Here is a 13408-nt window from a genome sequence, read left to right as displayed (position 1 = left end):
TAGGTGCTGCACAATTTCTGTGAGGACAATAGTGAGCATATGATGTCACAGATGTGCAATAGTTGAATAATGATTTGCAGAGAGTGAACATTTCTACAACCACAGCACACAAGAGGTTTTGTGTATACATTTTGCAAATCTGTGGTGCTACTGTTCTGTTAAAATCCTTATCTACAATGCAACTGTGTGACCCCGAATATGTCAGGTATTTCTTATAGGATTTCAAGTGCATGTATAATAAATCATTTTGTTTCTCCTGAGATTATCCATGTCCTTATTTTACATTACTGCATTCCTAAAAAGCACAAAGCAAGAAGACGACAATTTAACAGCAATAGGAGACAACTGTCTCGTATTGAAACTTAAACTTTCTTTGAATGAGTAGATTTAACAAAAAGTTAGTCAAAACAATTTTATTCCGTAAACAAGCAGTGTGCAAAACCAAGTAACGTGCAAAGGGAAATGAGAGAGAACTAAGTAACTGCCCCAACTGATTCTGATTCATATTGATCATTTTGGGAAAATCAAAGCACTTTTTTTTTCTACATACAAAACTGTTTTTATCTTGTGCAAAATTATCTGATGGCTTACGCAAAACTGTACTCACTACATATTCATATGCACTTTTAGTGACTATGAAAAAGCACTATATGAAATCTATACAGAACAGCATTATTAGCCGTACCAATATCATGCGCAATATTGATTATTGATTTTTCTTGTTAAATACTACTTGGAATTATACTCGTGTACACTTGTCCTGAATTCCTGGGTTAAATGTATATTGTTAAATGTTGGTTTTTTTATGTATACTCTGCTTCTATTTTCCCCCGTTGTGAGATTAATAAGTCGCTATCATTTCATGATAATATTGGAGTGGAAGACAAATAAGAGGTTGAAATAAGTTGTAAAGTAGCAAGTAACTACTCCTCATTTTACCTTTAGGGAACAGCACCACCTGCTGGTCACACTACATAGACTGTAATAACGTGGCTGTGACAACTTATGCACATTCTGTGAAAAAGAAAAGTAACAAAATAAACTTCTTTTTTCTATGACTGTTTAAAATATAATATTGTATTCTGTTTAATTCAGGGCAGAAATACAATGAAGTCTGTGTTAATTTAAACATGTATGGATCTTGGAAAAAAAAGGGCTTTAAACATTTTTTAAAAACTTCTGAAGAATGATGGTGAATACAAGGGTTTTACTCTATGTTGCAAACCTTCATAAGTAATCTTTATCTGGTGAAAGGAGGCAGTTTGTATAATCTGTGTTGTAATCATACCTGCGTCGTGCTAGTATGGCCACTGTGTTACTGAATAAAGTGAAGAGTTTACATTTAACAAAAGAAAAATTAAAGAAATACAAACCAAAACATTTTAATTTAATGAAACGCATGCCTGAGCAGAAAACCATCTTTCAAAAAAGATCATCTGTCCTCTTCAATGTGTAAAAATAAAGAAATCCAGCTGAGAAAAGAACATTTAAAAAAAAAACTAATACACTCATACAAACCAGTGTTAGACTCAGTCCTTCTTCACATTCATGCACTGTTTCACAATGGTGGCACGCCCCTCATCCTTCGAATGACATTAGCTATTCGTTTGGCCAGTCCTGGGCTGGGCTCCTCAATCTGGAAGCTCCGGGTTAGCAGGTTGTACAAAGAGCCGTAACCCACGGCAACAACAGTGCACGTCAAACAGATGACGTTATAAGGCATACTGAAGTCTGGAGTAGGCAGGTTGACAAGTAACGGCTCTGTGTAGACCCGAACAAAGTAGCTCAACTCCTCTTTACAGGGAAAACTAGAGAGAAATGGGAGAGATGGTTCACACCAAGATGAGAAGAAACACCAAAAGGTAACAAGCAGAAGAAAATCAAACTCACAAACTGCTGAATAGGGGTTGTTCCTGAGTGATGCTGGTATTAGTGGCAACAGTGCTTGGTACAAGAGAGCTGATGACTGAAGAACTGCAATGAAAACAAGTATTACTGATAGGGCTGGGCAATATGGACCAAAATTCATATTTCAATATTTTTCTCAAAATGGCAATATAGGATATAAATCTCGATAAATTAAATTCAAATAAAGTCTTACCAGAAAAAAAATTCTCAGTTAAATTTGCTGATACAAACTGCCACAAAGGCTAAAATAGATCACGGTGCTTTAAGATTAACTTATGGGCAACTGGCGGCCCCGAAAGTAAAAGCACAAAATAAAAAAAACACAGAAAAACAAAAAAACTATGTAAAAGACCAACAACAATACACAAAAAACATACAAAAACATACAAACAAACGAACAAATAAATACACAAAAGAACAAGACAAATACACAAATGAAGAGAAAACAGACACTGAGACAACAAAAATACGTAAAAGAACAAAAATAAACAAAAGACACAAAATAAGAAAAAATACACAATGGGACAACAAAAATCCAAGAACAACATACCAAAAAATACAGAAGACGAGTCAGAAAGACATCCAAATTTACCAAGAAATACACAAAACAACAACAAAAATACATAGGACAACAAAATACACCAAAGGACTAAAAAACACACAATGGGACTGGGATCATCTAACTGTCATTTTTATGTTCTGAGTATTTTAATACAAAATAAGCTATGAAAAAAATATTGAAATATCCATATAGGTGTAATTTTCTAAATCGGCAAAATAGAAAATTTTTTTATATCTTGAGCCTCGACATATTGCCCAGCTGTAATTACTGATTTATTTATTTGGATGAAATTTGGACTACTAAATCTTTCCTGCAAAAATCAAATCCATAATCATCAAAGGCCATAAGTACACTGCAAAAAAAAAGAAGGATTTTTAGAGCATTACCCGACATAAAAGCCGTGGTTGGGGTCTGGTGTGTATTCGGTCCATTTGAGGAGGGCTCTCTCAAATTCCACGGTAACCTCAGTCGCAGAGTTGGGAGGAAGCTGGACCAACATCTCCAGCAGGTGAGGCCTCAGTCGGTCCTTTGACGGCTGATAGTGAATGTAGCCTGCAGAGGAACAGAGGAGAAGAATGATACACTGCATTACACTTGGTAAATAGTTGCATTTGGAACAAGTACAGATGAGAAAAGTAAAAAAAAAAAAGAAATGCGAAACATGGCTTATGTGCTCCCTCTGGTGGCTAAAGGCAGAACCCTGACCTAAGCTGGTAAAGGTATAGTCTGCAATGTCATAGTTGAATCTCCTCTATGCTTATTCTCCTCCCGTCAGTGCTCCATCCTAAGCCACACCCCCACAACCGTGAACACAAATCTGAATTCAAGCAAAATAAATAATTACCTGCTGTCCAATCGAAAGATAACCTCTGCATCACTTCTCAGGACGTTCCGATGCGTCTTTTGAATATTTCCAGCAACGGTGTCTTGTGATGAGTGTGTACGCGAGGAGAAGGGAGGGACAGCTTGGGGGCAGGACGAGACACCTGATTGGTTCTTTTCGTTTGGACCAAATGGCAAGGAGTGGTCAGAGTTTTTACAGGATTGCAGCTGCTACAGAGCTCTGATTCTTTTCCTTCCCTTTTCTGAACACTTAAAGCTGCAGTATGTAGAATCCTGAGACTTGTTTAGAAACAACACCTTTGTGCCTTTAGACTGTTGCTCCTCCTTGTCGGTCTCCCTTTTCCGCTTGCTTTGCCGTGTACTTCTGCTGGAATGTCCGTCATTCGCACCCATCCTGCAGCAGCTCCACTGGCTACCAATAACACATCGGATCAACTACAAAATATTACTACTTACCTTTAAGGCCATCTACAATCCCCCCCCTTACCTCTCCATTCAGATCATCCTCTTCCATCCACCTCACTCTCCACTAAACTGTTTACACTCACCTACTCCCTCTGATCAACTGTCTCTTCCATCATTGTCCACCTTGATTTTTTTTTGTACATTTTATGGTTTGTATGTTTTTTATCTTGTTCTTATCTGTGAATGTGTGGTGACCTTGGTACCATGAAAGGCACCTCAAATAAAATGCATTATTATTATTCTATTATTCTTGTTCTTTTACTACCGATGGTATGTGAATGCGCATTGACTTTAGTCGAGCAGCCAGCAGTTATGCCCAAAAAAGCTCATGAAGCACTGTTTTTAGGAAGATCTTTGATTGACTGAAATCTAGTGTTACACTCATGGATTTTTAAAGCCTAAATATAAAGCCAAGAGAAGAAGAAGACTTTGAATTACAATAAGCTCAAAGGTGATTGAGGATTATAGACCAAACGACACCCAAAAAAATGTACATACTGCAGCTTTAATTTATTGACTACTGTCAGGATGGAAGGACCGTTTCACCCAGTAGAACAAAAATAGTTTTTGAACAGGACTGCAGACTATACCTTTCAATCCTCGGCAAAGAACATCATAGAAAGGATACAAACAACGATCAAAACCAACAGATACAAACACTCCTTTATCCCTTCTGCCATCTACCTCTTTAATTACAGTAAAATAAGATAGTCATCACAATCGTCTATTAATCTATTAACCCGACGAGTGTGATGAGTTAATAGATCCATTTATTTGCTGGATTAATATCTATATTTTCTTCACTGTTTTCATGTCAACTTTTGTTTTTAATGGGTCAAATTGCACTGCTACATGTTTTTATGTACTATGAACTATTATGTGTTTTATTGTATGTTTTTTATGCTCCCCATGTCTTCCGCACTCTGAATCGCCCCTATTGGGGACAAATAAAGTTGATTGATTGATTGATCAATTAAAAAACAAAGAGTGGTGATTCTTTAAAGTAACACAATCTAAATAAATTATAAATACTATTTTAGTCATTATTATGTTATTCATTAGATTTGTTTATTACATAATTCTTATTATTCTTCCTTGTCAAAAAGTAACCTTTTTTCAAGGCTTTAATATTATTTTCATCCTGAAGAAAAAATAAAAATACATTACTCACTGGGCTTGTTTTCCTTTCCCTTGCTGGTGACTGTGAGTGTGTGAATGTAGAGGCGTAGGTACCATGGCACAGAGTCCAGCAGCAGCACTGGGAAGGACCTGTACGGGTGGTGGTTATACATGACTGTGTGGATCTCTCCCGTCTGCAGCCCGTATCCAGCCACGTATCGCTCAGCGTGGAGCAGAGGGCGCAGCATGTCCCCTGCAGGCGGGAAGTCAGGGTTTAATGAGTCAACCAGAAGGAGAACACTGTACTGTATAATGTGACAAAAATGCATGTTTACACTTGAGTTTGCTTTCATGAACCTTTACATTCTTTCAAAAGAAATACACAGCTTTTAAAACCTCAAGAGGAATAAAAATGTGGGGGGGGGGGGGGGGGGGGGGGGGGGGACATGCCGCCTTTTTATGTTTATTTTTCCTCTTTTCATTTATTACATTTAAACATATAATACATTTTCATTTTACATTTAATTTAATTATAATCAAATTATTTGAAAAAATATCTTTAAAAATAATAACATAATAATAATGTAGTATTTCCAGTAAACTTGTGAATTCCTGAGTTCTAATTTTGGTTTTTCATCATTTGATGAGGTTGAAGGTTTTATCATCCATCGATTGTATTACATGGACACTTAATAACGTTGATTTTCTTTATACGTCTTTAAATGAGGACCTAGTCTAACCTATTGCTTATTTACCACTATGGAGACACTAAACCGTAGTTTATAATAAACTGAATCTGATCATGTTTAAATAACCAGAAAGATGTCACTTAGTTTTCTGCTTATCATGTTTGAAAGCCTTTTTTGGATCGTGACCGAGAATTTCTTTTTGTTTCTACTATACTTCTAAATACAGTCAATAATAATAATAACAACAAAATGCAGTTCAAAAAATATCTAAGCGAGCACAACTTGTCACTAATCATAGCACCTTTACCTGTAATACAGTATAGTTGAGTGTTGTTTTAATTTGAAAAAGAATAATCATTTCAAAAAATTCAAAATAATATTTCTAATCAGCATTTGCTTTTTATTAATTACTAGACATTTCAGGCAACCCCATTTAAACTCCTGGTAGCTGGAGAGGTGCCAGGGTACTTCTTGAGCACTGCCGAGGTGCCCTTGATCAAGGCACTGAACCCCAACACTGCTCCAGGGACTACAGATGACAAATAGCCATTATGCTAATTCTGTCATATTTACAGAAACGTATATTAATATGCACTATCCCTATAATAAAAAATATAAATTAAATGTAAATGGTGTCCTGACCCCAAGGATGAAAAATCATACAGTATTATTTAATAAAAAGTTAGATTAAAGATTTTTCATTTTCTTTGCCTAATTCTAAAATTATTAGTAAAATATCTCCAGAAATGCACCAATGGGATATTGCCATTTTTTATCAAAAGGAGAAACTTCATGAAAGGGTTAAATACTGACAACAGAAAAGACTGAAAACTGCAGAAGAACAAGAACATGAGGAAAGTAGAAGATTACAGCAAACCCCTGTGTGTCATCTCTTTGACAGACATGTCTCACACTTAGACAACACAGTTCCCTCACCGTCAGTGGATTTCAAGCGGATAAGGAGGTTCAGTGAGCGAGTGCTACCAAACGTGGCCTGATCAGTCAGATCGTAGACAGAAAATGTCCGTCGGTCTCCGAGCACCACGGCCTGACTCAGGAGGGAAGAGGCTGGGCTGAGCTCAAACTGCTCTCCCTGGAAAAAACAAATCAAACCCGGCTTAATAAGCCAGTCACTGATCTCCACAAGTGTCTAAAACATTTTATTTTGAACAAAGCCAAGCATGTCTTACCTTCAATATTTTGAGAATGTTATATTGTTCTATTATCTTGCCATATTTCACTTATTTACAAAGTTGATTTTAGAAACCAAACCAATTCCTTATTTATCAAATCAGGGTTATTAAAATATAAAGACCCTATTTAACTCCAAACATTAGTTTTTATCTTTAAATCCAAAAGCAGAACACTGCCAGAGTGTTCAAAGATGATTTGTAAGTGAGAATGATGATCACAGGAGGAAATCTGATTTAAAACATTAAGTAGCTCATACTACTTTAAGACTAATGTGCTGGTCTGTTGTCAGTGTAAGGTTATGGAATGCTTAACAAAAATGATTTGAAGGTTTGTACAAATATTTGTCAATTTACAAAAATGTATGATGACGAAAAAACTTTTTTGGCTTAAGTCCCTCCTTTTGTCTTATTTCTGAATCCAAGTACCCGCTTTGTCCAACTACAACATTTAACTATAGAGCATAATGATGGAATGAATGAGTGATAACACACATTAAAATAATTTCATTTTGTAAATAAGTGGGAAAAAAACAAACAGTATTTAGTGCAGTGGTTCCCAACCTTTTTTGGCTTGTGACCCCATTTTGATATCAAGAATTTCTGGCTATTCCAAAGACATTTTTTTTTTAGAATTAGTTTTGATCATGTCTAATTTAAGTTTAACTGGTTTTATATTTCAAAAAGTGAGCGTAGAAATACAGTTGTTTACGATAGCGTGTTTTAATAATGATTAGAAATTTTTTTTAAATTTATTTACATTTTCCAGAAATTTCAGGCGGCCCCATTTAAACTCCAGGTGATCCCACATGGGGTCCTGACCCCAAGGTTGAAAAACCCTGATTTAGTGCTTCCTGAATAGATTTATTTCTATAGTTTTTATCGTTTCTGGTAATCTCACACCTGGGGTGGGACCAAGACTGACACTTTATTTGTTAATTTTCCACTCTCTCTTATCATGTACCCCCTGTAGTGCCATTACGTACCCCAATTTGAGAAACACTGCTTTAGAAAGTTGACTTATAGGGTGATTTGTAAATTTTGATTTGTCATTTTTGGGTTATTGGAAAATAGTTAAAATTGTGTGTATTAATGGGGGAAGGTTGGTGGGGTCATACATTAAGTATTGATTAAGGTAAGGGGCAAAAATAGAAAAAAATTGTGTTCTTCTACTGCTCCTTTCTAATCATTAAAATATTACATTTGGACTGTGATATTATTTTGATGTAAATGGGGAATCTACGTTTCTTTGCATTTTCATAAAAGGAATAAAAAGTAAATAAAAAAAATAAAAAAATAAACACATAATAAATAAATAAATTCCAAAATGAGGATGCCCCACCTGAGAGTTATCTGTGATGTCAATGTATATTTTACTGGAAGAGGCCAGAGGACAAGCTTCAGTCAAAGTCCGGGAGAACATCTTGAACAGAGACCACTCTGTGGAGAGAGTGGAGATGATGAGAAACCTCAGAGGCTTCATCTGAACTCAAACAAAGCATCAGAAATGTTGGAAAGAGCAACTTTTTCTCACCGCGTTTAGCCTGTCCAGAGGTGTGCAGGTCAAACACAGCATTCAGAGTCTGCCTCAGCTCCAACGATGTGCTTTTACAGCGCTGGTCCTGACAGATGGGTCTGATGTGGACCGCTTGAGAATGAAAACTGCTGTGGAACAGCTTCTCAGACTTTAGCAGGACAGCCAGACCAGCCTGCAGGACAACACAGTTAGAATTCTTTTGGAAAAAACAAAGAACACTCAAGTTCCAGGTGTGAAGGTTACAGAGACAAGCGTGTTGAAGTTCACCTTGGATCCGCAGGGCAACAGTTTCTTCCAGGGCGTCAAATTTTCTGTGCAAACGATTTCACGTGGGAGGGTAGCGTAGCGCAGGAAGCGGTGGTCTGTCACTTTAACACAAAATAAAAAAATAAAAAAAATCACTCAAAAGGTATGACAGAGCATCTTATCATTACTTTAAAAAAAATATTAAAAACCTATATTTTTATTGATTAGGAAGCTTAACAAAGTAACCAATAGATAGGAAAGAAATTAGATGATAGATATTTGTTTTTACAGATGACTTAGGACCTGTTATAAGAGATGCTAACAGAATGTTAACTTTTATGAGGTTATTTATTTCAGGCTCAGTAATTGTGATTAATTGTAATTTAACTTTAGTAGTTGAGAAAGTAATTGTAATTGGCTTTCTGAGGATAAAAATTAATTGTAGTTCAATTGTAATTGAAAAAATGCCAGTCACTGTAATCATAATTGAATTGTAATTGAACATGGGTAATTGAAAACGTTATTGTAACTGAAAAATGTAATTGACCCCAACCCTGACTCCTGCACTCTTGATCTGAACAAACCATCCATATTGTGACATAATTATTACACTGATGTTAGTTTGAAAAACGCAAATCTGACCTAAAAACTGAAACAAAGTGCTTGGAATTGGAAGTTTTTATTTTGTCAAGTTTCCAGCAATGATAAAATAAGAGTTTAGCCTCAGTGGTCTCTTCTCTACCAGGGAGAGTGTGAACAATGTACTATATTCTAAAGGAACGTTTAGAATACAGTACATTCTGTATTCTACTGCTCTATTGGCCCTGCCAATAGAGCAGTAGAATACTAGTAGAATAGAGCAGTATTGGCCCTGCCAATAGAGCAGTAGAATATAGAATATTAACTGTTAATAACTCTTACCATTTCCAACTCCCAGAGGTTTAAAGGCAGCGCTGGGCTGGACGGTGTTGGTGGAGTCAATGAAGTTCAAAGAAGCACAAAAAATACCAGACAGCACATTGGTCAGCTCTTTCCATGTGCCATCCACACTGTGGAAATAAACACGGTACAGGAATATAACAAATTATTAAAAAATAAATAAATAAAACAAAGAAAGTTAGCTTATAATATCACAAAAAAGTATGTCCTTAATATGCATTCATTATAGTTGAATAGAGCTGGGCAACATATAGAGTTTTCTTTTTTGGCGATAAAGAAAATTACAATAACGCCCATATTGATAAGTACGTTTGTTTTTATATCTTATTTAGTATTAAAATACTCGTTTAAGGAGTTGTTTCTTCCTCTACTTCTCAGAACATTTAAAGCTTAGTTAGATGATCACTGAGTGCGTCCTAACCCACACTACAGAACTCACTCACACGTGCTGCCCCTTAGAGGAGAAAAAGTATGAAGTGACATATTGTGCAGCTGTTTGTTAATCAGCAAACTCAATGTTTAAAAAAGACCTTATTAACTTAAAGATATTCAAATTGATATTGTACATCACCATTTTCAGAAAAAAATATTGAGATACGTGTTTTGTTCCATATCATCCAGCCCTATAGTTGCATGATGTTTGTATACAGTCAACTAATTAATAATCAGAATGGTTTACTTATTGCTATTCTAGTCACAAATAATCAGAGGTGAAAGACAAAATAAAGGATTACACACGTTACTGTAATTTAGTTGCTTTTACGGGTACTTGTACTTTTTTGAGCATATTTCTAAATCAGCAATTTTACTTGTATTTAAGTATGTTTAATAAGAATTAAAGTCATTCCTTAGATTTCTACACCCAACTATAACTGAGTAAATTATAGTTTTTTATTTTTATTTTAAAATGATCAACGGACATTGTGAAAGTCCAAAAAAAAAAGAAAATGACCAGACAAGAATGAAATGCATCACATACAGACAATTAACTGTAATGCACGGTGCCAAAAAAGCATTAAAATGAGGTTATTTTCTCAGTTTTAGAGTTCATAAATGTAGCTATACTTAGAGTCTGAGAAATTTTTTTCTTATTTTGAATTGAATTCATTGATGTTATTTTATTTTTAAAAAAAATAAATTGTACGTTTTGATAAACCTTTTATTTTTTACAGATGCCTTTGTGGAAAATAAATTAAGTTCCAATTGTGGAAGATTTGGTCTCTTCCTTTTTATTATGTTTCATTGTTTATACATGTGAGATGTTTACTGTATGCAGAGAAACCATGGCAAGATTTATTACCAAAAATAAACGTGGGGGGTGAAAGTAACGAGAATTTTATGTATGACTTACTTGTACTTGAGTTCAATTTCAATCAAGTAACAGTACTTCTACTTGAGTAGGATATATCAGTACTCTTTACACCTATGCAAATAATCATAAAAAAAATTTAAATAAAATGTTTTTGCAGGTTGGACTCACTCTGTGACAGAGTCCTGGAACCAAACCCAGAGCTCAGCCCCAGGGGGGGACGGTAGAAAGGGCTGACCCCACTGCATGGTCCTCCAGTAGCCCTGTGTGAATGAGATGTGCAGCTCCCGCACAGAGAACTTGGAGATGACCTGACCCAAAGACTTGGGAAACAGCTGGTAGTGGGACACTGCAAGGGAGGGAGGGGCAACAACACACTTCTTAAGAGGTCTGGACAAGGACATGGTTGCACATCAAGTCAGCTTCCTGTGGATGGCTTAAAGCAGAGGTTCCCAACCTTTTTCAGGCCGTGACCCCTATTTTGATATCACAAATGTCCACAGACCCCAGAGACATTTTTTTTTCTCTTATAATTTGTATTTAATTAAAAACTGATTAGCCAAGCCACCTCAGATATATTTTATACTGCATTTTAACTAGATTTATATTTTTTTAAATGTTATTTACAGTGTGTGATGTGTATTGGAAAAATATTAATTTGACAATTTTAATTATATATAATTTGAATATTTTTTTTTAATTTATTCAATAGTCTGAATAAAATTTGGAAATATATAACAGTAAGGGCCAAATGTATTCTTTGTTCCAGACTGAGCCGGTTTAAGGTCACTCGGTGCCCTAGGAAAAGGTGAACTTCATTATAATGCATATTTTTAGCTACGTTTTATTTATTTTTTAACCAATTATTAGACCTTTCAGGCGATGACACAAGGTTAAAGAACATGCACTCAAGATATTTTGAGTTTTCCATTTAGGCGATATTGAAAATTTATAATAGTGATGCCTATATCAATATAATTTTATTTTGTAGCTTATTTTGTATTAAAATACTCATTTTAGGAGTCGCTGCTTTCATTACTTCTCAGAACAACATGAAAAGAACAGTTGGATTTCTGAGTGCGTCCTAACACAGACCTTCCCCTAAATAAGCCACACTACAGACCTCACTCACACGTGCTGTCCCTTATAGGAAAAGAAGCCAAAAGTGGCACATATTGTGCAGCTGTTTGTTAATAAATGTGGCTGTGTTCCATTTTGAGAACAAATATCGAAATATTAATTTTGGTCCATATCGCCCATCTCTAGAAGAAACCATCTCTTTATCTTTATCTTTATCTTCATCTTTCCACTACTGACAGATGAAATGAATGGTTATCATCCACGTGATAAACTATGAAGAAGTCAGTGAATTAACCTTTGTTTCCTCTGCTGAAGTCTGCCTCCCACACGGTGCGGAACTGGAAACTAGCGTAGATGTCCCCAGAGTGCAGGGGCCTGACCACCAGCTCCTCCTGGAAGCTGTCAGTGTTTGTGTGTGGATGCGGCGGGGCTACACTCATGCCTGGGTCCACGTCCCCAACTTGGGACGCTTCCCACCGCCTCTCCTCCGCTCCTTCCCCCGGTGTCGAAGGAATATTACTCCGGACCACCACAAACACAGTCAGTATGAGGAAAACAAACACACGGATCGGATTGCGATTCCAGTAGGAAGCCATTTCTGAATGGATACACTTCCGTGTTGTTGCGTCACTCTTAAAACCAGCCAATGGGGTGCTTCTGCCTAGAACTTTTTTTTTTTTTTTTTTTTTTTTTTTTAAGCTTTATTTATCATTGGTGGGAAAATGATTTTTTTTCTTTTCTTTTCTTTCTTATTTTAACAGATGTTCCAGAATATTTTGAGTGAAAAAATTAACACTAAAACATAGAAAGAAACATTTACATAATTAAATAGGGATTAAATAAAAGTGCACACCTCCAGGAGAATATATTACAAATGCACAAATATATTACTGATAAATACAAGTATAGTACAGTGAGCCATCTACCAAGCACAGTGTAAAATCAAGAAGCTGTTGTTATTGTTTATCTATAAATTCTTTATTGAAAACAAAGTATTTTAACATTCATTTACAAACACCACACCAGTGTAGATCTTTCAAAAAAGAAAGTGAAAAACAATCAGGCATCAACAATGAAAATCCAATCCACATATCCAGCAGCAAAACAAAACAAAAAAACAACAGGGGTTATTCAACATACAACTTTAGAACTTTGGACAGTTTTATAGCTCTTCCGTTTTGTAATGTTTTCAATTAAATGTATTTTTATAATCAACTTCAAAGGCTTTAAAATTTGGGGATAGTTTAAAAAAACTTTCATACAAAACATTTTTGCACTGACTTGCAAAATGGTTTATTTGAAGCCAAATTTTTATTTTGATCAAGAAATGAACAGATCAGAATAAAACAAATGTGTAGCATTCCTTGGAGGTTTATATGCTCTCTTTGAGACAGTGCTTTGTTTTGTTTGTTTTTTTTCTGAACCTATATATAAATAAAATGTAAATAAATAAATAAAAAAGTATAAAAAAAATCTGAGGTGGCACACATCTTGTCACTTTGTGCACGAACCCTGGATTCC

At 35.5% G+C, this 13408-nt stretch overlaps 1 protein-coding gene across 1 annotated transcript; it reads right to left on the bottom strand.

The window, feature by feature from the left end:
* Positions 1 to 398: 398 nt before the first annotated feature.
* pigt (phosphatidylinositol glycan anchor biosynthesis, class T) lies at positions 399 to 12505 on the bottom strand. The gene is made up of 11 exons (XM_028453980.1): positions 12183 to 12505; positions 10979 to 11156; positions 9481 to 9608; positions 8581 to 8681; positions 8311 to 8485; positions 8119 to 8216; positions 6523 to 6679; positions 4950 to 5150; positions 2857 to 3022; positions 1891 to 1974; positions 399 to 1808 (listed from the first exon to the last, which is right to left on the bottom strand). Exons 1-11 carry the CDS (start codon positions 12481 to 12483, stop codon positions 1559 to 1561), a joined length of 1839 nt encoding a protein of 612 aa, XP_028309781.1. The 5' UTR covers positions 12484 to 12505; the 3' UTR covers positions 399 to 1558.
* Between the last annotated feature and the right edge of the window lie 903 nt (positions 12506 to 13408).

This window comes from Gouania willdenowi, chromosome 7 (genome assembly GCF_900634775.1).
Source record: "Gouania willdenowi chromosome 7, fGouWil2.1, whole genome shotgun sequence".
Taxonomy (NCBI): Eukaryota; Metazoa; Chordata; class Actinopteri; order Blenniiformes; family Gobiesocidae; genus Gouania; species Gouania willdenowi.
The sequence above is the reverse complement of the archived record's forward strand: the minus strand, read 5'-3'. Positions and strand labels throughout refer to the sequence as shown.

Coding starts and splice junctions, on each gene's coding strand:
- pigt (XM_028453980.1), bottom strand. CDS start 12,483: ATGGCTTCCTACTGGAATCGCAATCCGATCCGTGTGTTTGTTTTCCTC. Junction 11,157..12,182: donor CTTCAGCAGAGGAAACAAAG/GTTAATTCACTG, acceptor CCTCCCTTGCAG/TGTCCCACTACCAGCTGTTT. Junction 1,975..2,856: donor AACCACGGCTTTTATGTCGG/GTAATGCTCTAA, acceptor TTTTCATTGCAG/TTCTTCAGTCATCAGCTCTC.